Below are 26,973 nucleotides of genomic sequence, written 5' to 3'. Positions count from 1 at the left end.
GCAACGAAGCCTGTTAGTGATATACATGCAGGTGTGTTCACATGGGTTTCTTCAGGACATCATTGGAATCAATGCATTCTAAGATGAAGGATTTGCATTTCTTGTACATTCCTTTTAAACTCCCTCCATATAATGGAGGCATGGCTCATTCATGGGGGCGCATGCGTCTTTCCTCACCGTTCTCCTGTGTAGCCGGGGCTGCAGCGACACTGCCCTGTTGCTGAGTCGCATGTTCCTCCGTTGTGGCACTGGCACTCCTGGGAGCAATTCCTTCCATATCTACCCTCCGGGCAAGGCTGGCCACAAACTGTGCCCTACAAGACATCAACACAGAGAAGGATCAGCGGCTAGCAAAAACCACAATAGATGTTTCATTAAAAAAATATGTATTTGTGATTTCTGAGACACCACATGCTGCTCATAGGATATATTAAGGCACCAGGAAGTGGAGGTTCAGCATGGATGGTGGATCTCACAAGCATGTCAAGGACACTTAGGGCCTGATTACGAGTTTGGCAGTAAGGCGGCCACACTACCAAACCTGTGCGCACCGCCCACCATATTATGACTTTTTAAGTCATTGGTGGGTGGTTCTTTGGCATTTCCACAGCAGTGCCTATGAAATAGGCATTGCAATGGGAACGTCAAAGACCGTACCTGCACAGCATGGACTGGTGCAGTCCATGCTGTGCAGGTACTGGGGTGCATGCACAAAGGGGGGCACAACATGTTCCCCTCCTGCATGCACCCCATGACCCAGAGGCAACAAGGGATCCTGTAGGGCCCCCTTTGTTTCCTTTCTGCCACGGTTTTCACGGAGAAGGAACCACCATGAAAACCGTGGCGGAGACAAAACTTTTAATATGCTAGGCAGAACAGTGGCGGTCCCACCAAGCATACTGCAGCCTGAAGACCGCCGCCCCACTGCCTGGGATCTCTGATCCGTGGCGGTGTTGGCGGTACAATGGCAGTCCGACTGTCCTACTTGCAATATGGTGGTCGGAAGACTGCCACCGACGTGCTCTTGCGAGTCTGGCAGTCCAGGATATAATATTGATATTTTCTTGCATTCTCACATATATACATACATATATATTTCTAAACTGTAATGGCTCTCTATGTGCTTGGGGTGTTAGGCAATAGAGCTTGACAGACTAGGACTGTGTAGAAACCTTTATATCTGGAATAATGGAAGCACTCTGAACGTACATTTCAATAATAACAGTTCATGAACATTTATTTTAGGTCGTCGGTGACCAAGTACAGTTACACAAAAGTCTCAACAGCAAGTTAAATTTCAGGCCCTCGTTTGGCTTATCACTGACTGGACTAAAGTTCCTACACCTGATCATCCTATTACACAAAGAGGAGGGGAGTCATCATCTTCTAACCCTGCACTTAGTTTTGGATCACCACGCCAGTTTTCCACCCCAAATTTTTTTCTGACCAATCTTGTATAATCATACTATCAGAGGCTTGAAAAAGTCCAAGATACGAAACATTTTCTCTTTCTCCACCTCACCTGTAAAACAACAGTGCCTGTTTCACCTGGGCAAGAGTAATAAACTACAGGACAAAAATGGATTCTAAAGCGAATACACAAGCCGGTCTAGAGAGACTTAAACCAGTTCTTGTTCTGAAGATTGGCATGAATGTAACATACCCAAATTATTATTTTGTATAATAGCTGCATTTATACAGCGCATATTATTCCTGGTGGCAAAGAGCATTAATGGATGGGTAGCACGCTACACTATAACATAACTCTAAAGCACATGTTCACCCGTGGGCATTTGACAGCTCAATATCGTTGTTACCCAACTCAATGGTACTCATTTTATCGACCTCAGAAGGATGAAAGGCTCAGTGGACCTGCTGAGATTTGAACCTGTGACCATGAGGTCAAAAATAGGCCCCTGTAGTGGGCGCATTAGTCCACTAAGCCACCAGGAAGTGGAGGTTCCGCATGTGCATACGCATAAGCAGCCAATTCCGGCTGTATGGAAATGCTTTGTCAGAATTGTGTTGAATTACAGTGTCGCCTAATTGGGAAGAATTCGGAAGTTGTGCATGAGTGACCAGAGAGGTGCACTTGGGGCACAGGCGAAACTTCAATTACGCTGGCGTAATTTGCGTTATGATTTATACGAAAAATTCCGTAAAATTACGCCATTATGCCACATGGCACAATTGGGGGTCGCTTGGGTAAAAAATCCTATCACGGGAGCACTGGAACAACAGAACAGACAGAACGCGAGCCCTTGTTCATGGCAGTTATGTTTTGGTGTTTTTTTAAAAGTGAAGTATATCCTCAAAAAAGATACCAGATTTGCATTTCACATAATTTTACAGAAATTTCCCATAGTCATATAATCATGCAAAAGTTAATCACGCAAATTTCACCCCCCACGCTATTATCTTGTCTTAGGTCACAGCACCTAGGCGTGTGATGGCACGGCAGGAGGACGCATGAGACATCTATATTGCCACAACTCACACAATGCGCCGCTTTCACATGAAGAGCCGAGATCTGTAGACTAACCGCGCTGGCGTGCAGCAGCGCTCTGCGCCATTTCAGAGTAGAGGCCTGAACAACGTGCAATGGGCTTCAGGTCAGTGCTTTGTAGCACTTGATTACTTTAGAAGCCTTCGCTTCCTCACACAGAATCCAATGACTGCGTTTCCGCCTCCGGGGGCGGGGGACGTGGAACCTGACTGCTGTGGGGGGGGGGGGGGACACCGGATGGTGGGCCAGATGGATTTGTACACTCAGGGTTTCACCCCTCCTGGGAGTCTGGCAGTGCCTGCTTCCTCTTGACTCTGCCTGTGGTAAGACTTGCTACTAATTTCATTTCCTCCTTAAATTCCTCGAGTTTTGGCCGTGATTTGGCGCCTGCGCCTCTGAAACCACGGCACAGACTGCAGATGTGAAACCATTCAAGTGGGCGGGCCTGCCCTCGCACAGGCCGCAGACCAAGGGGGAGGCAGTCTTGTGAAAGCTGACTGTTTACCTGGTGCTTGTCAAGAGCAGGTGCAAGGCCTCGACAAAGGGTTGAAGACACTGAGACATGCTACATGTACATAAACACAATCACAACATTTCTACCACTCAAATTAATTTCGATTTTCACTATACTAATTCACCACTAATCCCATATGGGTTCCGGAGTAGCGTGCTACTCGCTGAAAAATGGCTTCGACGCCTCGTCAGAGGTAGTAAGTGCTATATAAATGCAAATACAGTACAATACTATACACACACAGTGTATTAATATACACACAAAGCCATGCACCCACAGCCACACACAGAACTGCACACAGACACAAGGGCACACCTCTCAACTCACCCTCATTTACATTGGACCAACCTTTTTGGGCTCCTTAACACCATCCAAACAAAAACAAATGTCTCCCATGGACATCAAATGGAACACCCAACCAGAAAAAAACGCCCACGCCCTCCCAACAAAATTTCATCGCAATCAGGGCTGGACTGGCCATTGCGGGCACCGGGCAATCCCCCGGCGGGCCGCAAGGGTGGGGGGGGGGGGGGAGGGGAAGGGGGTTTGGGCCCCTGGGGGCCGTTTTTGCAAAATCGGCCCTGTAACAAAATTGAAAATAAGCGCTGGCAAAGAGCTCGGTCGCACCCCCAACACCACCCCCCCCCCGCCTCCAGGAAGGGGGGAGTGGGGGCGGCCGAGCACTTTGCCAGGGCTGGTTTTGGTTCCCAGTCCGGCCCTGATCGCCATGGACTCTAATGGGCGGGTCACCCGCCGAACCATGCGATCTCACACCCTCCTTGGATACACAACATTTTCGAGGGTAGGCACAGACATATGCAGCCAAACACACATAAAGACACAACCCTCTATGCACAGCTGTGCAAAAAGGCACTGCACATTCACATACAGAGTCACACACAAAATGGCAGTCAACCAGTCACAATGCCACAGCTGCAACTGCACAGTCTCTCCCTCTCTCTCTCTCTCACACACACACACTTGCACAAACACATCCTATATTGTCTTTTTTGCCTCAGATGTGAGTGTGTGACGCCATGCGATGCCACAGCTAGGCCCACCCAAGCTTTTGGGCACTCTGCGCCTGCAGGAAGTAACCGCCCAGATTGGTTAAACGCCTTAATGAATATAGAGAGAGTAGCATCGACTGTCCCAAAGGTCAGGTTTTCTGTACGCTGGGATTTCATTTACAAAGAACAGACACATCATGGCAATATTTATTTGAACTAGTAATCAGCTAATTGGATTGTTACCTTTGATAAGTGATTGCCAGTTCAATTGCTCAGTGAAGTAGTTGATAGGAGAAATTGATTCCTTTGTATCGATCTGTCTGCTACTGTTAAACTAGGACAGCGTCATTATTTACTGTGAAGGCAGTGGTGCAAAACCCTGCATGTGTTTTACATCTGTACTGGGCTGGTACCGTTGTACTATAACCCTGCTTGAGTGTCTTGATCAAAAATCACTTTATCTCCCTATAACTAGAGTTGTAAATATGTATAATGTAAGTATAGCATAAACAATGGGTGCTGTGTAATATGGGCCTATATTACCACCAATGGGTGCTGGTGACTTTTATAAACCAAAAAGCCATGAGGCTCATAAATGTCAACTGAACCCCAGATTGCAATATAGGACATATTACACAATACTTGTTATGCATTCTTTTTTTATATCAAATTCTTTTTTTTAATTGATTTTAGTTCTGTTAAGAAAGATTTGGAGCATTTGAGCAGCATCCGTTTAGTTTTCATTGTTTGCTTGCAGCTGTAGATATATCTGCCACTGTTTTAAGAAATGTGTGTTTTTGTTGGGGATAATGTAATCCTATTTCAAATGTGTTTTATGCAACAATTTTTATTATTATAAGTCAAATTTAAAATCCAAAGCACATTGTAAGGAACTTCAAAACATGCTGTATATTATGTGCTTTTCTTAAGTTGTAAATTGACACTATGTACTAGGTTTAACAATGAGAACAAACAAAATAAAGTGCAGTGTTAGACTGTGAGGCATTTTGCTGACAATGTTTGTCCACTGGTATACACTTGTATTATTATGTATGTATAGCCTGCAAGGGCCGGCTTGTCAGGTGTGCTGATTAATGCTCTGAAAAGCAGCGCTCGCGTTTTTTTCCCAGCACTGAAAGTAAGACAAATTGCTGCGTTGACTATTCATTTGATTTGTGTAGCGAAGCTAAATAGCCTGCCAATAAATTCAGCATTGTGAATTACGGAAAATAAGTCACAGTTAAGACCTCTGTAAAACCGGTCTTTGAACCCACTGGCAAACATCCGATAGGAACATCTAACCATGCATTTTATGTGTAAATATGTAACTGTATGAAAAAACCTACCCATGTATTTCAGGTGTAATATGCAACTGTGTGGAAAAACAGCCTAGTGTATTGTCTATTTCTGCCCTAATTACAAGCTTCCATTGCACAGTGGTTTGTGTAATCTGGGTTCAAGCAGTCCTGGTGAACACCAGGTAATATACTGTGTGTCTGTTAAGTGCACAGTGCCCCATGGTGCACCACGGCACCGAAAAACAGATCTTTATTGTTACCCAGTTCAGTGGTACCATTTTCTTTAAACCCAAAAGGGCAAATGGTGAGTGGATCTAATAGGATTCAAACCTTTGACCATGAGGTCAAATACAGATTTCTGGAGCACAAGCATAATTGCACTGAGCCACCATAATTATCACTTACATGTCCCTTCTACATTAATAATGCTTTTTGAAAATCACGCCAGTGCTTTTTTCAAGCTAGATTTGTGCTAAGCCAAATAGCTCAAATACAAATAAATTCATTAGCAATTAGTGACTTCACATCAACAAACATCATGGCTCCCATTCACACCGTAAAACCAAGGTCTCCATGTCTACATAATAAATTGAACAGTGCTAGAAACGAAAAACGATACTCCAGTAACTGACATATTGGGGATTGGCACATATAGCAAAAGGGGGGTTGGTCAGGAGTACTGAGAGGTGGGGGCATGAGAGGCGGAGCCAGTGTCAACCAGTCTACGCTCCGCTAGCACATTTGTATTATTTTTTTGCAAATTATATCCCAAAGAAATTAAGAAGGAAAATATTACAGTAAAGCTGCTTTAGCTTACTTTGTTGGTCACTGACAATGTACATTTTAAGATAGCTCAGGGGGTTAAGGCACCAACAGCACGGATCTATGTTAACCAACAAGTCCTAGAGTCCAAGGTGTTAAAGCACGTGCTGCACAGATCTGTGTGTAATTTACTGATCACAGGTTTGAATCATCATACACAGCACATGTGTCTCCTACAGAGCACTGTATGTAACCTGCTGGTCACAGGTTTACATGCAATAAAGACCTCACTGGGTAAAAGGTTTGTTGCAGAGATCCTTGTGTGAAATGTACACCACAAGTTACAATATAGGTAAGGTAGCTGCTGCACCCGTTAAATAGGTGTTCTGTCTGCTCTACACACCTATATGTGACCTTAAAAGGCATAAGGTTAAATGCTTGCTGGCCTTAGCTCAACCTTCCGCAGATAAAATAGGTATCACAGGGTGCTGAATTAGCACTAATTATTGAGCACAAAACAATTTAGTTTGTTTTGTCTCCTATATAAAAGTTATTAGTATCACTGCATACATTGACTTACCTACCTTACACACACCGAGAGCCCGGGAAAGTCAAACACTTCCATAACTCAGTTTATTTCTTGTCTAACTTCTCGAAATGACCAGCACATTGTAATTTAATTTTATCCTAAGGAGCACCGAGTCTGCTGAAACGCCTGGCAGTGTCCAGCTGGACGGCCTTTGCTATCGGACATCTGATTCAAGCCAGGATACAACTCAGGCGAAAGGAATTAGTGACTGTCCTTCGAGTGAAAAAACACAATTGAGGGACAAAATGCTGATCAATGTCAAACATTCACCCCAGTACAGAGATCTGGGCTAAAATACATTGTTGTTTTGCTCCCCATTCCAGTTTAAACCCAGCCATATGCAAATCAGTCTTGACCCTGTTCCCAATGGGAACAGCCCAACCCGAACTGCCAGGGCAGGTCCACCCTGGACCGGAAACAAGCATCCTGGGACCGGTTTCGGGGAATCACCCCTCATCAGCCTGGCAAGATTGATTCCAGTGGCATGGAGAGCACGGGACCCACATCTGGGCATACCCGTCCCACTCTGGGCATATGGAGCAGGTCAAAGGACAGGGAGGGTTGGGCGGAGGCATGGCGCGGAACCGCATAGGATGCACTGAATGTTTGCTGATGCTGCTATGCATTCTGGTGTCAGCACACTGCCATGGGACACATTCAAGACAATTCAAGAAGCCGGGCTGAAACCAGGCTAGAACTGGGTGCCCACATAAGAATAACTGCTGTGATCGGAACATGTCTGGTCCTACCTCAATGCCAGCACTGTAATTGGAAAAAACAAAATAGTCTCATTTAACCTCTTGAGAGGGTTAAGGAAGACACAAGGTATGCCCTTTGGATAAGGGGGAAATAAATTACAAATTCTCCAACATAGATTAAGCTGATTTGCGATTTTCAACTAAAGCCTTAAAATTTGAGCAATCAGTCTGTAAGGTATGTTTTGAGAGGGGGATGAAGCATGCTTTCGTATGTATCTGAGCATGCCCTTTCCACTATCCATCTCTCAAGCTATCTGTTGAAATATTTTTCCTGTATGTACCTTCAATAAAATGTGGACTTGAGACAAAGTTAGTGGTCGACGGTAAATTGATACCTGGCATGTTTTTTTTTATGATCATGGATTGCGTGGAACACTATTGTACGATTTATTCTATCACACACATGGCAGGTGGTATGAAATTCAATTAACTTTAGGTATTGTAAAGAGTTTTTACTACAAAAGTGCAATAGGTCCTTAGAAGTCATCCTACAAAACATGGCAACCAAGACTGGGGTTCATTGGGTTATAAGACATGGAGGATAGAAAAGCTAGTTAATGGAACAGTATCAAGCAGTGCGGAAGGAAGGATGATGTATTCAAGCGATTGAACGTTATATCAAAAACAAGCACCACTTAAAGCAGTAGTACACGCATTTAATGCATAATTTACCATCCATCCAGGTGGGCACGAACATTCTCCAGTAACATGGTGGCACACTCCACCGTTCTGACACGGACATCTTTCCTCACACTGTGACCCATGTTTACCAGGAGGGCAAAGATCCTCACAGCTAAAATGGGGAAATATTCAAGGAGAAGAACAGATTAGATGCTTTACATAATCATTTTACAAATAATAACAATATCACTTGGCGCGTTAAAAATAACTTATTGACTAATCAGTTGTTCCTTTGTAGTTTTGTTGTACCAATGACAAGGAAGATAAACTAACTAGTTACTTACTCACAAAAGATGGTTCTACCCATTATTTCTAACATCCATAGATCCACGCTTCTTCAGCATATTGCCACCTTTCATAGAGTCCCTTTGAAAATGGATTCAGACAAAATATGGTTCCCAGGCCCACCCCTCTAGGATCTAAGCTGAGTTTGAGCCTTTTTTTTACCCAGAAAGGAATGGATCAGCCCAACCAAGGGTTTAGGGGGGGGTGGTGGGTTGAGTGTGGCTTTGTCAAGCCTGCTAATAATAGGAAGAAGTATTGTTCCCTTCCCACATTTCACTCTCCAGGAAAGTACACATGGTAAGTTGAAAACCGAGTAGTACCCACAAAAGAAGGAGGGTGCTGGTAACCTACCAGAGTGGTTATACAGCTTCACCACATCATATTTGTCCCTATCATGAAGTTTATGCCAAGAGATAAGTTCTTGTAGAAAAAAAGGAGTTTGAGACACAGTTGCAACAAAATTCCCAATGGGCACATATAGCATTTCATTGTCCTTGCCCTACTCCTGATGTCGTCTTGAAAGCCCTTATTTGCAAGCCCATTATGCTGCCTTCTAGCTAAGTGTGCATTATAGAAATACCACATACATGCTTACATATATAACTTGCCCAAATGCGCTGCCTGTGAAAAACACAAATGAAATTCTCACCACCCCTTCCCGCTTGCTGCTCAGGACACACACTTACTAAACAGCTTTGGCAATTCAGGGACCTCAGATGTCAACTAGGGTTAAAGAGGGGTAGCAGCAGGTATCACTTGCGTGCTATTTACTGCCCATGGCACTGCCCTTGCTACCCGTGAACCCATGGGTCATGAAGGCAGCAGGAGGGACACCCTACAACTTTCTGTAGTTTCTGGTCCTTGCCATTAGGATCTCAGCACACAATAAGGGGCATTTGAATGGCTAACAGCTCAACCTTGTGATGCTGCTATGGGTTAAAGGGTTTGTGGTGGAACCTTCTGTTAGTGATTCAACGTCCATGCTGGTGATGTTGTGACTGCTACATACTCAGCAAGCAGCGACTTCAGGCGAAATAACTATGTATGCAGCAAATACTTTAAAGGTAATATCTGAAGTTTCCTTATGGAAGGTGAATGACACCCAAGAAAATATGAATGCCATTGTTAAGTTAAGCAACTGTTTTGTCAATAAAGAGACTAAATCGACGTCCCGTCTAATGGAGCGGTAACATAATGAGTATCCAACGCAAAAGCGGATGCTACTGGACGGCAATGGTGGGGCGGAGGCAGGGAATAAAAAAATTCTTGCCTGAAACGGATGGACGACCGCCTCTCCTCTGTCCTCTTCATCTTCCTGTCCCAGTCCCGGCCGGCAGCAGCAGCAGGAAGCACCCGGGCAGCAGGCTCCCCTGAGCCAAATACAAAGCTGCAATGCAGCGTTGTGATTGGTCTGAGCGCTGTGGTTCAGCGCTCAGATGGGTACAGGGAGGCTTTGCATGTTCCCCACCAGGCTGTGTAATTCAGCCTGGTGGGGAACATGCAAAGTGCGCAGGACTGCTGGGGCCGGCCAAGCAGTCATTCACACTTAGGGAGTGCAAACCATTCCTTCCCATGCGCTGCCCAGCCCCACCGCACGAGTCAGTGACTTCCAATGGAAAAATACAATGAAAATAACAATAGTTATTTTCCTTTGGAGCAGTGGGGCGACACTCCTCTGCCTTAGCGGAGGAGCCGCCACTGATCCAATGTCTGGTCTGGTATGGAACTAGCTATTTGTTTTTTATGCTTACATATGAAGTTGTCAGTATTGAAAGATTGAGAAACGCTAAGATTGGCACAGATTTAATTTGATTTTCCCAGTGTACCCATGAAGTGGGTACGGTTTACCAGTTCACTGGAACTTGCCTCTAGGGGTGCAGGGTCTCTCCACAGCTGCTGATAAAAGCAACCTGGATGTTTTCTTTTGACTTCCAATAGCTCAGTGAGTTCAACACTTCTATTATCACCTGGTGCTGCTCTTCATGCTTGCATGGATGATAAAAGGGTACCATAGAGTATGTATAGGAACAGGAGGAGAATAGAAGAGGGAAAGCAGTAGCAGATAGTCAGGGCGGTACTACTGCAGAGACTTTTGTTGTATTCTAGTTGCTTATGTGGTTGGTGGTGTTCCTTCTCTTCAGAAGCCAGGATAGCATCATCATTTGCTACCAAGGGTAGGGAAGCTGTATACGTGCGTGGGTTGCTGTCTGGTTCATGTTTGTTGGTCCAGAAAGACCAGGCAGAGAGTGTGGACTTAGGTTCTCTCTGGAACATGGCTATTTGTCTCAGCTTATTCCAAGCTTGTTTTGTTGAAAGTCTGTTTTGTTGAAAGGTGCTGTCAAGATCTTTTTTCTGTTACCAATCACGGGTGATGGTCAGGTGAGTGACCAACCCCCAGCCTAACCCATGCTCAAGACCCTTAAGCACAAGAAAAACAGTTGTTCCAAAAGTAAACAATGACTTTTCAAGGGCCTAGAACATGTCTTCTTGCGTGGTTCTGTACAGCCGAACTTGGTTTTAGGTACACGTTATGAGCTCTGTGTACAAAATACTTTAGTTTTTCAACAAGATATTACCAAGGGATGGACCAGTTATACTTTGTGCTTGAAACTGAACACGGGCGTGCCATTGCTCAGCCTGTGGAGTTGTAATTCTGTATTATTTGTGCCTGTGTGGGTGGTATTTTCTCTTTTCTCTGGGTAAGTGGTGACTGGGCAGTTTCAGCGTCGAAGTTTGTGTATCGCACCTCATCTTCACTTTTTACAGCCTCTTAGATTTATCTCCAGTTCTCCGTCTACCTTTTCATCCTTCACCGCTCCTTCCCTTGACTGTCCCTCTTCATTCTACCTTGCACTGTGTAGTGATATTCTGCATAAGCACTCATAAAAGCACAGTAAACATATGACACACCTGAACATTGCCCATTTGCATGAAAAACTATGCTGTGCTTTTCAGAGAGTTGCCTTCTCTATGTAATTCTGGTCTCCTGGAGTGTTGACGCCCATCTTGGAAAACAGCCCAACAGTCGACCATGTCTCTGCCCCCCCAGGCTGTGCACAAAAAATATCTAGACCCAGCATTTATCACACATTGCACACAGCGAACGCTACTCACAAGGCTCCGGTGTAGCCGGGAGGGCAGCGGCATTCTCCTGTGACGTGATCGCAGCTGGCTCCATTTTGGCACTGGCACTTCTGGTGGCAGTCGTTGCCGTAGGTACCCTGGTCACAGCGTTCCTCACAGCGCCAGCCCTTGAACCCCGAGGCGCAGTGGCAGGCTCCAGTGATGGGGTTACACAGAGCTCGGTTTTTGCACTGACAACGGCTGCTACAGTGAGGACCCCAATGGTCGATGTCACATGCTGCGGGGAGAAAGTCACACTTCAGAAACACATAGGCCAAGAGACGCCTTTCCACCTCCTCTTCATCATTATCACCCTACAGCTAGAACACTAGCACGCCCCAACAACACTTCACACATTTCAAATGGCATCTTCAGCATTTAACAACACGTACAACACAATAGTACATATACATTCCACTACAATACAGTAGAATAAGGAGAAATGATAGGCCAAGGGCGTAGAAAACAGACTCAATGCTTGAAAAACTGTAGGTGTCTAAAAGGCGAAACACATATTAATATCTATTTACCGGAAAGTGAACAGCTCTACACGTGAGTGAAGAATGCCCCAAAAAGTGGCCTATTTCTGTGGCCCTCTGTGCTCCTGCTATAGAGGCACATGGGGAAGACATCACTATTGAGAAGGGTTCTAGATCCAGTGGAGATGAACGGGGCGAACCAGGCCTTCTCCCAGTTTCTTATTTCCCAGCAAAAGGCAAAGCAAGTGTGAAAGGATAGCTGACGTCCCACAAATGTATTTACTCTGCAAACACAGTGGCAAAGCTTCCACTGGTGCAGTAGGTGCAGTGCACCGGTGCCCAGAGGCTTGAAAAGTTAACTAAATCCAAATGAGTGCCTCAGAGCCCATTATACACTGGCTTCGCCACTGCGTGAACAGGAGTACGTTTTACAAAGATCAGCATTTCACATTCCCATTTAGAGTTTTTTCCTTAATTGTGGCATATGAGTTCATAGATGAAGGAGGTTCTGGGGGAGTTTTAAGCATTGCTGATGTACACAGCGCAGTGCCCTGCGGCTAGGCTGGTCCTCTGTAGCTGCCCCTGTGTTTTAGTCCACATGCCCCTTCCTCTCCCCCTATCTGGACTGCCCACACTGATACCGATGGCGCTGGAGGATGAGAGAGCGGCTGCCTATCAGTGCCCTTCTACCAGGAGTGTGACCCACAATCAACTGGTACTTACAGTGGCAATGACGCAATGTTGTGGGAGCAGCGCCACACACAAGGGCAGGGATTGAAGCTACCACTCACTGGTCCCAGAGCTTTCATGCACCAAGCTCAGGGCATGGGAGTGACAGGCTTGAGGGTTCAAGGTTAGGGATGTAAGGCAAGACTCAAGGTGCAACCACAAGTCCAAGACACTTGACAAGTTGAAGAAATCGGATGCTATACTCCCTGGGGCACAATTTTATCTGATTTCAAAATTCTGCAAACTATTTTTACACATCAGAGGGTGATAATCTTAAAGCCAGTAGCACATGGCCTTAATTCACTGACTGCAGACATCTGTGGGCAAGTGGCTGGCTAGAAGGTCAAACCCCTTCTCACTTTGATAAAACAGTACAAAAAGTTACTCGCACTTTGAGGCTATGACTTGCGTTTCAATCTATGAACGAGTATCTACTATTGCATTTTCAAATGTTTCCACCCTTTCCAAGCAGTGCCAGTGTGAACAATGAAAACCTAGACCTTCACTTCCCTGAACTGCTGAAAGTGTCTAAGGGATTCCTGGTCATGATTTTCAAGCAGCCAAATGGATACTTTCGGTTTAATGAAGCCAAACAAGGAATTTTGTGAAGCTAAAAAGAATGCTTCCTGGCATAATGCATAAAGGCAATGCCATGATGTATACATTTCCTGAAATGAAAAACCTGGCAGCAGTAGTTCATGATGCGATAGCACAAAGACTTGTGCACGCGTACTACTGTAGTCGTCCCTGTGCTGACCACGTGCTCTCTGGGTAGCTGGGACATCATTGTTTACACCACATCGCCTCCTGGGCAAGGCAGTGAGGCAGACAGCAGCCCTACTTTCTTAGAGTGGAGTTAAGAGGCCAAGATGGCGCCCCCGGCTGTGATTGACGCCACATTCAGAATCGATCACTGCACATACACAATGACGGGAATCCTATTAAGGGTTTATCTATGTCTGATGAATGCCCTCCTTGTACACACTGCACTTTCCTGGGCTTGGAAGGAACCATCTTGGCCTACATTTTTCTATAGTGGAGCTGGAGTTCCCCTGTTGACATTGTTAGAGTGCTGTAGGCATGTCAAAGTGAATATTACAGCTCGGTCATCGCGAGCAGCGAGGGGCGATGGGAAGGAAACGGTATCTTTGTTGGATGCTGCTGGAACTCTGAAATGAGCTATGAGAGGAGGCAGGAGGACATGAAACCTGCTGTATAACTGCAAGACTGGAGCAAGAAGTAGTGCTTTGGAAAAAAGCAACCTTAACCGAAGCCTTTTAGATATACCATAGGGTACAGTGTCCGACAAGGACATGACAGCAGAAGAAGCAGAGAGTAAATTCTTACAGTAGGCACAGAGTCTTCTTTCCATATATTTAGAAAGCAGATGTGTATGGTCGTCTTCCCTATTGAATGATGAAACATGCAGAGTAGGTCTGGAGTATGTGCAGTGGTTCTGCAGGCCTTGAGCATCCACCAGTAGTGAGACCAGGATGAAACTCAGATGGAATTTCCTTTCCTCCATATATTGCAGTATTATACCTCTATGTTTACTTTGTACACTTTAGTAACCTGCACACGTCACTTTTTCCTCCTGTAATGCACCGTTTGCTACCTCTTGTATTTTTTTGGTTCACGATTGTCACTTTTGTAATGCACCGTTTGCTACCTCTTGTATTTTGTTGGCTCACGATTGTCATTATTGGCTCATTTAATGTAACATTTGCTTTTGTATTTTGTTCACTTGTAATGTTCTCATGTATCAGTTCTGTTCCTATTGTGAAGCGCTCTGACACCTTCGGGTAAAGTTCGCGCTATATAAAAACGCACAAATAAATTAATAAATGGAAGAATTAGGTAACTAGATATGACTGAGCCGAGTCGGGAAAGACTGATAGAGGTGACTGGATGTACTCCTGCAGGGGAGTGAATGAGAATGAATGTTCTGAAAGATTGCAGTGACCAGGAGCAGATTAATCAATACAGAGAATGAAGCTCGCAAGAAAACAAGCTGCCTGTGAGCATGGGGGAGATAATGGAGAGAAGACCTTCTTTTGAATGGAACCTGAAGTTGGAGGGACCTCTCTTGAAAAGTGGGTCAGACCTTCGGGGACTGATGGGCTGGGCAGTCTGTCACTACGCTAGGTTGGAGCTACTGACAGGGCATGGTATGGGGGCACCAGGTCCCTCCACCCCTATTCCTGAGGTGTGAAGTACAGGAGAGACATCATAAAAACCTGGACACACTGACTCTTTATTCAATTAATGGACAAGGCACTGCTGGCACCACTGACAGGGCTACTGATGGGTGAGTTAGGACATCAGGTGAGACCCTGCTGCATTGTCTTGGGGGGTCTTGGGCATCAGGCAAGACAGCCGAGAGAGGGAATCTATGCATGCACGTTTTAGGTGGTTCCAGGAGGGACAGCCGTCACACCAGCTCATGATTCCTTGCTGCTACCCCATTTAGTCCCAAGAGCAAGAATTGTACACTTCTGGGTGTCTGCTAGGGAAGACAGAGATGCCCCGGCCCTCGAAGAGGGGCAAAAGATGGAGTCTAATAACTCAGTTGTGAGTGCGTCACAAGAGCCATCAATAACATATGTATTGCCCGCATGAGTGAGATTTGATTAGGTGTTAACCCTGATGACTGTTGCATTTGAGATAGCTGATTTTGCTGTGCGCATCAGTGATAGCACAGTGTAAATGAACTGCCTGATGAGGAAAGGTTGGTATTAACCGGTGAGAGTTACGTTGTACGTTACTGAATTGTGCAGGAACCAAACTGTCCGGTGCTCTTAGGCCCTCAAGAGTCAAGTCTGTGCTTTATAAAACATATTTAAATAAAAAGAAAGACATGAAAACAGGGTTCCAGGACACCAATGACCAAGTGGAGGCACCAAGAATGTCCTTGTTGCTGTTTAAAGCATGTGAATACGTTTTACATTCTGGACCCGACTGTAAGCCCGCTCAACCCAGGCATGCCCCTCAACGGGGTGGTGTGCAGACAAAGGACTCCAGGGCTACAGCTGCACGGGCAGCATGTGTGACCCTGCAGTGAAGGTGCTAGTTCTGGACTCCAGCATGGAAAGTCCTGCTCAGTGGCTGATTGGTCAGCGGGATCGCTTCCCCTTCTGTCTGGTCAGTGTGTTTGAGCACTTGGTCTATTTACAAACTGATATATTTTACCCATCAGTGCACAGTGATGCTGACATGGGAGTCCTTGCATTATCTTACGAAAATAGGCAAGGCTCTTGGAAATTCAGAACCCGAGGGGCCTTGTGTATGAGGAAGCGGCCATGTTAGTCAGGGGCTCGTTGTTCTGCATTTACGATACTGTACCTCGCTTCTTGCCGTCGAAGCTGCTTTCGAGCGTGAGGCCTTTCAAGGTCAAGTTAACACTTGGAAAAGGCGTGGCTGCCTGGGATAAGGGCTTCGAGCAGTGTTTCACGGGGTCATAGGCAAAGACTCGCATGGCTGTCCCGCTCCAGGAAGTGCTGCGTAGGCGCAGCCATCTTGTGTTAAATGGCATCTGTGGAGTGGGCGCGGTAAATCAACGCTGGTTGGAAGCAAGCTGAAAACTGAGCTGAACATGTACCAGGCTATTCATTTATTAGATTATACAGCCAGTCAGCATTCCAGGTATAGCAGAGGTTTGCAGAGAGCGGCAGGTGCTGTTAGCAACATATTTCAAATATGCTGCTAATAGAAATACAAAAGATGTACAATTCCTCCACAGTGGAGTCCAAATAAATCTCACAGCCCATCTCATTAAAGGAAAGCACTGACCGTTTCAAGTTGGCTTTACTGGCCACAAATCCTTCTCTTCCCTACCCCCCTGGGTGCTCAGGAGCACACGTGAACATTCCCGGCCTGCACCTCGGCACTGGGCAGCCAGAGGTGTCTTGGAGCATGTGGTGAACTGCGAAGGGCGCCAGAGTGTTTTTTCTCTTACCAGTAGTATATGCCATGCGGCCCTGGGCCTCCATCCGGGCAGACGTGGAGATATCCTCCCCACTATGAGCGCAGTCCCAGTTCCTCCGTTCTACCTGTGAGGTTATTTATCTCTGGAGCAGCTGATATCTGTGTAAAACACAGGAGCCCTGAAAATCAAATGTCCAGGGCAGGACTCCTTCCGTGGACACCAGTGAGGCCGTGAACGCCAGAGCGCGTTTCTTCATTCTAATGTTTGGTGTCATGGTTTGAAGGCTACATCTTCCTTTACCCGAGGAATGTTCCAGAGAACCCTTAGTTAAGTGCTTTTCGTCACACGTGCAATATAAGTTATAGTGTTCACCCATTAAGCCCACGACTGAATAAAATAAAAGGCAGTAATGACAAAGACGATCAACCTACCGGCTTCGGCTGGTGGATAATATTACAATTATTTATACATGTAACATCGCTAGCAGCAATGTTGGCCACTATCACCTTCCTGGACACAAGGAGAAGGACGCCTACGCACATATGTTCACAGGTTTGTACATGTACTGCCAAGCACTGACCGGCTAGAGTATAGGTAACAAACACCTCAGCGTAAAGTTTGAAGACATTGAAAATAAAATATTTTTACAATCTCTTCAATGCAGCACAGTCACCAAAGCAAAGTCGGAAAGTCGCTAAAACTCAACACTTGATCACTAATCTGTTCTGGGAACCATTATGAACTCAACTGTGACCAACACGGGATGCAAGAGAGTGCTTAGCAGCTATTATTTCCCTTTTATGCCTATTTATACACCGAGCACTAGAAATAAAGCAGTCGCTGTGCAGCCGCAGGCGATCAGTATGTCCTAATCGACTGAGCTTGTCAAGCAGCGAGTGCCTTAGTGCTCACGACAACATCTTAAATGCTAGAGTTAGAATCAGGTGTGTACCCTCCTTCCAACTCCCTCCACCTGGTAATGGCATTTCCTGTAGTAAAGCATCTTGCGCCTCCCAAGTTGACAGTCCAATTGTCTCTATATGTTCCATCAATCAATGACTGTGCTCGTCGACCCTTCCTATAGCACAGAACAGTCAGGTTTTCAGAATGGCAAAAACCATGTAAAATACTCCTCAATGAAATTAATGATATACAAATGTTCCTAGTGCATATGTATTCTGGAGGTCACGAAAAGTTTCCCCGCAGACTTGCGGCTCCAACGGGGTCACAGGAAACTGTCTCTGCTGCAGGGTGGGTCCATGTATTGTATTGTAATTGCATTTATATAGCGCTTACTACCCCTGACGAGGCGTCGAAGCGCTTTTTCGGTGGGTAGCACGCTACTCCGGGACCCACAGAGGATTAGTGTTGAATTAGTATAGTGAAACATGCAAGCACATTTTAAATGGTGGATAGGTTAATCAGTTATTTGGATTTGGAATGATAGCAGAAGGATAGAGTAGGACAAAGGTTTGTATTTATTTATCGCTCTCTTGTTGACGCATGCTATTCAGGGAGCCTATAGAGGATTAGTGGTGAATTAATATGGTGAAATATGAGGATATTTCAGTGGTGGATATTAGTCTGTTACTTGGAGTGAGAAGGATAGCGGATGGATAAAAGGGGAAGAAAGATTTGCATTCATATAGCACTTGTTACCCCTGATGGGCGTTGAAGCGCTTTTCTGGCGAGTAGCACGCCACTCCGGAACCCATAAAGGATTAGTGTTGAAAATTAGTATAGTATAAATATGAAGAAATTTGAATAGTAGATATGTTATTCCGTTATTTGGGCAGTATATTAGTATAGTTGAATATGGAATATGGAATTTGAGAAGTGAAACATGTTAGTCTGTTAATTTTTATTGAAAAAGGATAGTGGAGGGATAAAAGAGTGAAGGATTTATTTTTTTTTGTATAAAGTTTTACAATCAAAACACTTTCCATCACTTCACCACATTTCATAAAAGAGGGGGATATGGTACCAGAGAATTACGATCAAAATACACCCTGACAGAAATATAGTGCTTGAAACATGGTTTGCTAAAATATCGCCAGAAAATATACACCTGATCAGATGATACTTTTGATACTGTATTTGGGACACACGATTTCTGTCAGACAATGTTTTTCTATTGATCTATTGACACGCAACCAGGAGGGACGGTGACTGGCTCCCTTGTACTCCTACTTTAACAGGAGTAGAGCCTGTTCTTCCCACTTCTTCTTCACCCTTTATTTAATAGAGTATGTTGTGCTTGGGGTTGAATAATCCTTTTTTCCTCTTCCCTTTTGTTTTATTTGTTTGCTCTCGTGATGCAATTTACTCTCTACTGTCCTGTCATGGTTTGACAACAAAATCATACATTTGCATATTTACTACTGAACTACATCTGCTTTTGCACAAAACATGAATTCTGAAATGTTCCTGCTAATGATCCAATTGCTGTTTTTGCAGACAATATTCAATTGGCACCTTTCTATATCATACACAGGCGAGACAACCAAGGGGTTGTTCACACTTTGCCATCATCACCTACCATCAATAGTGAGCAATATGTGGACCTAATTGCTGTGTGTATTTGTCCTCACAGTTTCCTTGCTCATTATGCACGTTATCCTTTTCATGCATCTGTATGTGGCATTCCGAAGTTGGTCTGCGGATGTCCTAATCTAATATTTAATATCCAAAAGAAACTGCATTATTTATACTTACTATAAACAATGATCTGTGCATCATCTGTACCCCAGCTGTCCAGTACATACAGAACACAGTTGTACATTTTGTCTACACCAACCTGGAGAACTCTTACAAATAAAGTTGTTGAAAAAAGTACGTAAATGTATAATTTTGTAAATGAACAACAGAAAAAACTGGGTAAAAGTTCACCACTGAGGAAAAGTTGTGCTTCACAAATTCAAGAAGTACACCAGTTCCATACTTTGACCCTTCCCACCCGTGAAATTATAACTTTGTGAACCACTAATTTTCAAAAACGAATTAACTGGAAGAAGCACCATGTTGCTTCCATTGGAGCTGGACACTGTCTGGATTCATACAAACAAACAACGCCTGGATGAACACCATCAGGCTTTAGGGTAGAAGTTCAGGCTAAACCTGTCATGTTCCTCTTCTGGGCGCACAGTTGTCCCAGAGTCACGCATGGAGATGTCGGCTTTGCAGAGTAGCAAATGTTCACTTCAGGGACTTAGGAAAGTACCCTAAACTCACGTAACCCGCAACCTTGGGTTGGATTCTAATTTCAGTCTGTATTTTGCTCACGCCCACGTACGCAAGTGGGAGCGGGGCACGTTCAACCCACAGCATGTCAGTCAACAGGCTGGCATGTCTGAGGAGCCCCGGAGAAGCAGTCTCAAATGACCACCAGAATCCAAGATTATGTCAGATGTTCACACCTCACAACAACTGCCGGAGAGGACTTTGTTTTATGACTCCTGGTGCAAAGCCCTCCCTCTCGTAATGTCTGCTGGGCGTGGGGTATTTTTCTGCTCACGACAGATTATAATCTTTCTCCATGATGACCCGCTTAACATAGCTCTGCGTTGTGCGACGTTTAGTGACACAACCAGAGAGCGGGCCACAAGCCCCACAGTCTAGTCCGATCAGACCTGCTCAGACATCACAGACACCTGGATCATTGTCTTCTGATTATTCAATGAATGGACCACGCTCTACAGTTATTGGACTATTGATGGGCGAGTTAGGGCATTAAGTGATACCCGGCAGTGTTGTCGAATTCTTTAAATCCAGGGAAGGTGAACAGAAGCGAAGCAACGCTGAAGCATTACACTGCTCTAAATTCACCATTGAGAGCAGAAGACCCACTTGTAAATTTACGTGCGCCACTTGGATGTAAAAAAAACACATACACTTGTTCCAGGAATTCATTTAAAATATTGCCCATGGTTTTGTCGAAGGGATTACCACTAACAGATCAGAGAAAGGCGGCTGTACATGGAAGACCTTATGCCATCAGGAGAGAGTTGTCCTTTGTATAACATATAATGAGATGCACTGTATGGCTCAGGTCCCATAATATTGGCTATTAATGGTTTGAGTGATTGAATTATTGAATGATTGCAGCTCAGCGAGTAAAGAGATTCTTACACCCGGATCTCAAGTCTACCACGACAGAAATGAAAGAAAACTGGGTGTACAGAGCTGAAGATGCAGCTATACCAGCAGAGGTCCCAGAAAAGCTAGGACCTTATTTAAGATTTTGACGTCCACCTATCCATTCCACAGGTAAAGGCTAGCTACCAACAATGTGGCACCACAGCCTACGGCTAGGTATACTTGCCAACCTCATCCCGTTGCCAAGAGATACAGCACAGCCTACAGACAGCCCTACGCACTGGGACTCAACACATAAAGACACCTACTGATAATGTATTGGTTAGGCATGGTTCAGTGCCTGATATATTAATGTTTATGTGTGCGCCACAACATATTCACTATAGGCGTTAAAACAGTACCAGCTAGACCTCAGCCGGCCTGTGGTCTATCTGCATTCATCCTGCGCCAGTGGTCCCTCATCCAGTTTAATGAACTATGTGTCCAGTAGTAGCAATCATATGAGAACTGATTTGTTTTTAATAACGCATTTCTAAATGTCATTGTTTTTCAGGTTCATTACTATTTCTAAAGATGTTCATGACTATTTCTACTACATAGATCAATTATCAATGTATTTGTAAATTGTTTTTTGTTTTCTTTCCTTTTTGCTGTAATATTAGCAATGTTTTATCTACAATAATATCAAACTGCTTTCATATGGGTCTTACAATGGCAGCTTGGCTGTTTTGTAGCACTGTGATGAGTTGCTGTTACTAGCTATGAGTTTGACAAATTAATTGGCCTCACATTTGCCTCCTACCACGATAAACTCGGCAAACCATTCTTGGCTAATTCTGCAATTGTGGGCTCTATACGAAGGGTGTTTGGGAATCATTACTCTTCTATATAACTTGAAATGTTGTATTTGTCCTGTTATTTGTCAGTGCTGTGAAGGGAACACTTTGGGAACGCTCTACAATATGGTTCAAAGCATAATGATGCAGCGTACGAGACCACACCTACCAATCAGAGCGCGTACTGCCCTCCACGCATAGTGCCCCAGGAGACAGGCTAGAGGAGTGCCAGCGGGGTCTACTTGGCTCTGAGGATGAGCCAGCGCCAGAGATTGCATTCAGTTACTGTACCCCCTCCAAACTCCACCCCCACAGCGAGGCTAGGAAGGAATTCACACAGAGTGCTATGTATGCTGCTATAAAGAGCATAGACAATCGAGTTAAAGAAGCAATGCATGAGAGTGGAAAAAACGTCCATAGCGGCCTGGTGGGCCTGTTGTTCTCACAGAGCCTGAAACTTCCCCACGTATGAGTTACCCAGAAAGCCTTTCTGCTGTCTCATATGTTCTGTCGCACACATATTCTACATAAGTCTCACTCACGTTTCCCAGAAGGGCTCATCCATGGTGATTTGGTAATTGGAGAGGGTTTAAAAATAATAAAATAAAAGTGATAGATTTATATGCCGGTAAGTGTCTAAGTGTAGATCCTCAGAAATGCAAAATTACCTAGTGAGTGTACCATAATAATTTATTCACAATAGCACTGATTAAAAATAATGGACATGAACACTTATCATTAACTATTAGTATTCTCACATGTTTGGGCTTAATTCATGATACACGTAGCTTTGGAGTTGCTAGTATTACCCCCAATGTTCTCTTTTTTTTATTACTTATGTGTTTGATATGCCTACAACATTCACTCCACAACATTTACTGTAGGAAAAGATGTCAGTGATCCTGGCCCTGACAAAGACCACCGACCCAATAGAGATTTGCTCACGGCCGAAACATGTCGTCTCCAAAAATGTGGGAATCCTAAGAGTTCCTGACATCCTTCCACAATTTTGTATCTTTTATCAGTGATGGCATAAATAAATTACCAAGATACGCCCACCAGGTAATTTTATATTTCTGAGTGACCCCACACAGACAACCCTGAATAAGAGCTCCCATCTTGATGAACCCACTTAGGCATATTATAAGCCAGGAGTGAGAAGAAGACCCAAGCATGGAACATGCCACCACAGCAGATGAGGTCCCGATGTTCTATGTCCTAATTAGGAACACTCATAGCGTTTCTGCCTTCCTCTTCTCTGGTTTAATATGTTCTGTGTTTTCATGGACCTTTCCTTCACTGTGTTTGACTGTGGGCAAAACGGTGTGCCGCAGAGCTTCCGTATTTAAAGACGTGGCACAAGCAGATACTGAGTCCTCAAAGCCGCAACCTATCCATCCTGCTGGAAAAAATCCCTCACACGCAGGCGCATTTCAGACTTTAGACCTTTGTCAGAGGGTGGGTGCCTAAGCCTCTGATAGTCAGGGTTCAAAAGGAATGTTAAACTAATTGCAGCACCTGACAGCAGACACACCACTTAACTTTGTGAGATTGCTTTTAGGCAATTAGGGTGATTTGCAACACAAAAATGTTGCGATAAGAAAAACAAGCATTGGCAAAGCCAAAAGGTCTAGCCTAGGTATTGGCTTTGCCAATGTTCATTAGCCATGTTGTACACACACGTAGCTGCTGTTCAGCATGGCTAAAAGTTAGTGGTGTAGGGGAGAGTGGCATGGAGTATCAGAGTGGAATGGCAAAAGTGGAGTAGAGTGCTGTAGAGTGGAGTGGCAAAGAGTGGCATTTATTGGAGTGGCATAGACTGGAGCTGCACAGACTGGCGTACAGTGGAGTAGCGCAGAGTAAAGTGGAGTGGTTTAGAGTGCATTGGCGTAGAGTGTTGCAGAGTATAGTGGCTTAGAGTGCAGTGGTGTAGAGTGTAGCAGCATATCATTCAGGGGTGTACAATGCAGCGTCATAGAATGCAGTGGCCTACATTAGAGTGTTGCATAGTAGAGTGCAATGGCATAGAGTGCAGTGGTGCAGAGTAGGGCAGAGTGGTGTAGATTACAGTGGCGTAGAGTGCAGTGGTGTAGAGTATAGTGGTGTAGAGTGCAGTGGTGCAGAGTAGCGTGGCATAGAGTGCAGTGGCATAGAGTGGTGCAAAGTAGAATATAGTGCTATAGAGTGCAGTGGTGTGGAGTGGAGTGATGCAGAGTAGACTGGCGTAGAGAGCATAGACCTACAGTACATTGTCATAGAATGCAGTAGTGCAGAGTAGAGTGGACTGGTTTAGAGTGCACTGGCATAGAGTGTTGCAGAGTATAGTGACATAGAGTGCAGTGGTGTAGAATTCAGCAGTGCCTAAAGCAGCATCATAGAATGCAGTAGCGTAGATTAGTGCGGTGCATAGTAGAGTGCAGTGGTGCAGAGTGGAGTGGCGCAGAGTAGAGTGGCCTAGAGTGCAGTGTTGTAGCTTCGAGTGGCATAGAGTGGAGTGGCAGAGAGTGGAGTGGCAAAGAGTGCAATGGCGTGGATTGATGCAGAGTGCAGTGGTGCAGAATGCAATGATCCTGAGTAGAGTGGCCTCAAGTACATTGGCGTAGAGTGCTGTGGCATAAAGTGGAGTATAGATCAGTGGCGCAGAGCACAATGGTGCAGAGTACAGTGCAGTGACAGAGTGCCGTTGTGTAAAGTGCAGTGGTTTAGCGTAGAGTGGCGTAAGGGGCAGTGGCATAGAGTGGAGTAGTCTGGAGTAGAATGGTGTAGAGTACAGTGGCGTGGAGTAGATTGCTACAGAGTAGAGTGAAGAGGCGTAGAGTGGCATCAAATGTAATGGCATAGAGTGCAGTGGCATAGAGTGCAGTGTTGCAGAATAGTGTAGACTGGAGTGGTAAAGAGTGGAATTGTGCATAATAATAATAATAATAATAATAATAATAATCCACATTTGTAAAGCGCACAATCACCCGTTAGGGTCTCTAGGCGCTGGGGGCTGTCGGGAAGATTAAGCAAGCTGTTGCATAATAGATTGGAGTGGCCTAGACTGGAGTGGTGTAGCGTGCAGTGGCAAAGAATGCAGTGATGTAGAGTAGAGTGGCATAGAGTGCATTGGCATAGAGTAGAGTGGTGCAGAGTAGAGTAGAGAGGCATAGAGTGAAGTGGCGTAGAGTGCTGAGACATAAAGTGGAGTGGTGCAGAGTGGAGTTGTATGCAGTGACAGAGAGTGTAGTGGTGTGGAGCAGAGAAGAGTGGAGTGATATAGAGTGGAGTTTGCAAAGTGTGGTGGCACACTGCAAGTACAGACAAAACATTTTCTATTGAAATGACCATTACATTTGCACAAACATACAATCTTACAGTTTACTAATAAACGATACTTGGCACAAACGATATGGTGTGGAAATGACATCAGCTAGTGCTGGACTCGTTTGGGGTTTTTATGAAAAGCCTGGATTTGGTAGTTAACAATGGCAAATCACATGTGATGTCCTTGGGGCCCTCAAAAAACAAAGTCAAGACCTTTTTTTGTGGTAGTGAAGAAATCACCAGAGTTAGGTATTTACCTACCTGGCAGTAGTTTTTGACGATAAGGGTTCTTGGTCCCCTCAACTCTCAATTAAGGTAAATTCGGTGAGAAATTCTTCAGCTGCAGTGCTAGGCTTTGCAAAAAGGCTGGGGGGGAAACCTTGTGAGGCAATTTTAACATTCTACAAAGCTAAAACCATTTCCATCGCAAGGTATGGGGCCTCAATTTGGGGTTACACTAAACCCGATGCTATCCAAATTGAAGAAAACAAATTCCTAAGGTCCCTCCTTGGCCTCCCCCAATCTACTGCCACCCACTCTGTACACCTTGAATTGGGGATTGGTTATCTAGCAGATATAATTAAAATTGCCCCAATACTGCTATGGATTAAAATTTGGTTAAACCCGAACCTCTCCCTAAATCATAAGATCTTAAAGGACTGCATTATGCTTGATAATATGTATAAAATCCATTGGTTGTCATACATAAAAATGGTAGCATCATATATGGGGCGACCAGAGATCTTTTTCAACCCGGAGTCTCTCTGTAAGGCAGACCTTGAGTGGGTAAAAATTAACTTCATAAAGTTAAGGGAGGTAGAACGGGAAGGTGCAGAACTGTGTAAACCTTTGGTTAGGGGCCATGTTCTGGTTACCCAGTCAATAGCAATGTCACCTTATTTGACCATCGTGACAAATTCTTTCCATAGATGGTTATTGACGAAACTACGGTTTAACCAAATTTACACAGTACTTTGGGATTTGGAGGGGTGGGGTAAACCTGAAGATGCCGCTCCATGCAAATGCGATGATTTTTCCCCGCAAGACACTATGCACTTTATGATCTTTTGCCCATTGTACCAAGATGCCAGGAAAAGGTTTATTCTTCCATTATTGAAAAAGATGAATTTTATTCAGTGTAAACCTGCCTTATTGTTTTTACAATTGCTAGAATCCCCATTAACAATGTTTTGTGTTGTCAGCTTTCTTACCGCGTCTGTCAGAAGCAAGAGAGTTAGACAGAAAGCCATCCTAGACCTTGAATCCCCCTTAACATTCAGCCAATGTATTTCTATTAATTGCCTTAACATGAGAATGAGGATATGTGTTTTATTCGAACAAAAAATGTATTTTTAACTTGTATACCATATTTTTTAAATTATATTTTTAATGTTTTGGTGTTTGTATAGCATACTTTTATGATTTTAAATAATCGAATAAAGTGGTTTTGACTTGACTTGACATCAGCTAGTGTATTGATTTGTTATGATCATATTAAAGTATTTGCTTCCAAAATACTTCTGAATTAACAAAAAAAATGTGCTTCATTTGGGCATTCCCAATTCTGATACATTCTGAAATACTTGCAGTTTATTTAAATGTTGTTGTTTGCTAGAAAAAATAACCTAACCTACTCCACAGTATCTAGCAAAATAGTCACAAATCAACTCACTTTGAAGTCAGAGAAAGAAAATAAACACCAAGCTCCCTTGGAAGACAGAGCCGAACATGTGATCTTTGTCAATGAAAGCACAGGAAATGTGACAAGATAAGAACAATATTTACAGGCTTGTTGACAGAACTAGTGGAAGAATACAGGGGGAGTTGAAGTGAACAGGTGTTGCTCCTTGGGATGGACAAATTCACCTTGGACCACCAAAACCACATAAAGCCAACAAATAGAAAGCCAGAAAATGTGAGTTGCAAACCCCAAAAGCCAATGGTAAGCAAGGGGCCGAATGCATTCCCAGGGGAGCTCTCTGAATGTCCCCAAGATGTCTTTAGCAAACCAGACAGATAAGCTGTCTCCTAGGCTTCTACCTAAAAACAGAGGTGCACAAGAAGCAGAAAGCCTTCT

General features: G+C 44.4%; 1 protein-coding gene across 1 annotated transcript in view; it reads right to left on the bottom strand.

Annotated features, from left to right (window-relative positions):
- MEGF10 (multiple EGF like domains 10) overlaps positions 1-26,973 on the bottom strand; it is a 293,827-nt gene that overhangs the window by 125,161 nt on the left and 141,693 nt on the right. The window contains exons 6-8 of the mRNA XM_078675602.1: positions 11,518-11,764; positions 8,110-8,230; positions 178-314 (exon numbers count right to left, since the gene is read on the bottom strand). Of these exons, the coding sequence (XP_078531728.1) occupies positions 178-314; positions 8,110-8,230; positions 11,518-11,764 (505 nt within the window). The remainder of the gene's footprint in view (positions 1-177; positions 315-8,109; positions 8,231-11,517; positions 11,765-26,973) is intronic.

This window comes from Lissotriton helveticus, chromosome 2_1, assembly GCF_964261635.1.
Source record: "Lissotriton helveticus chromosome 2_1, aLisHel1.1, whole genome shotgun sequence".
Lineage (NCBI taxonomy): Eukaryota > Metazoa > Chordata > Amphibia > Caudata > Salamandridae > Lissotriton > Lissotriton helveticus.
Note: the sequence above shows the minus strand (reverse complement) of the source record. Positions and strands in the feature narration are given on the sequence as shown.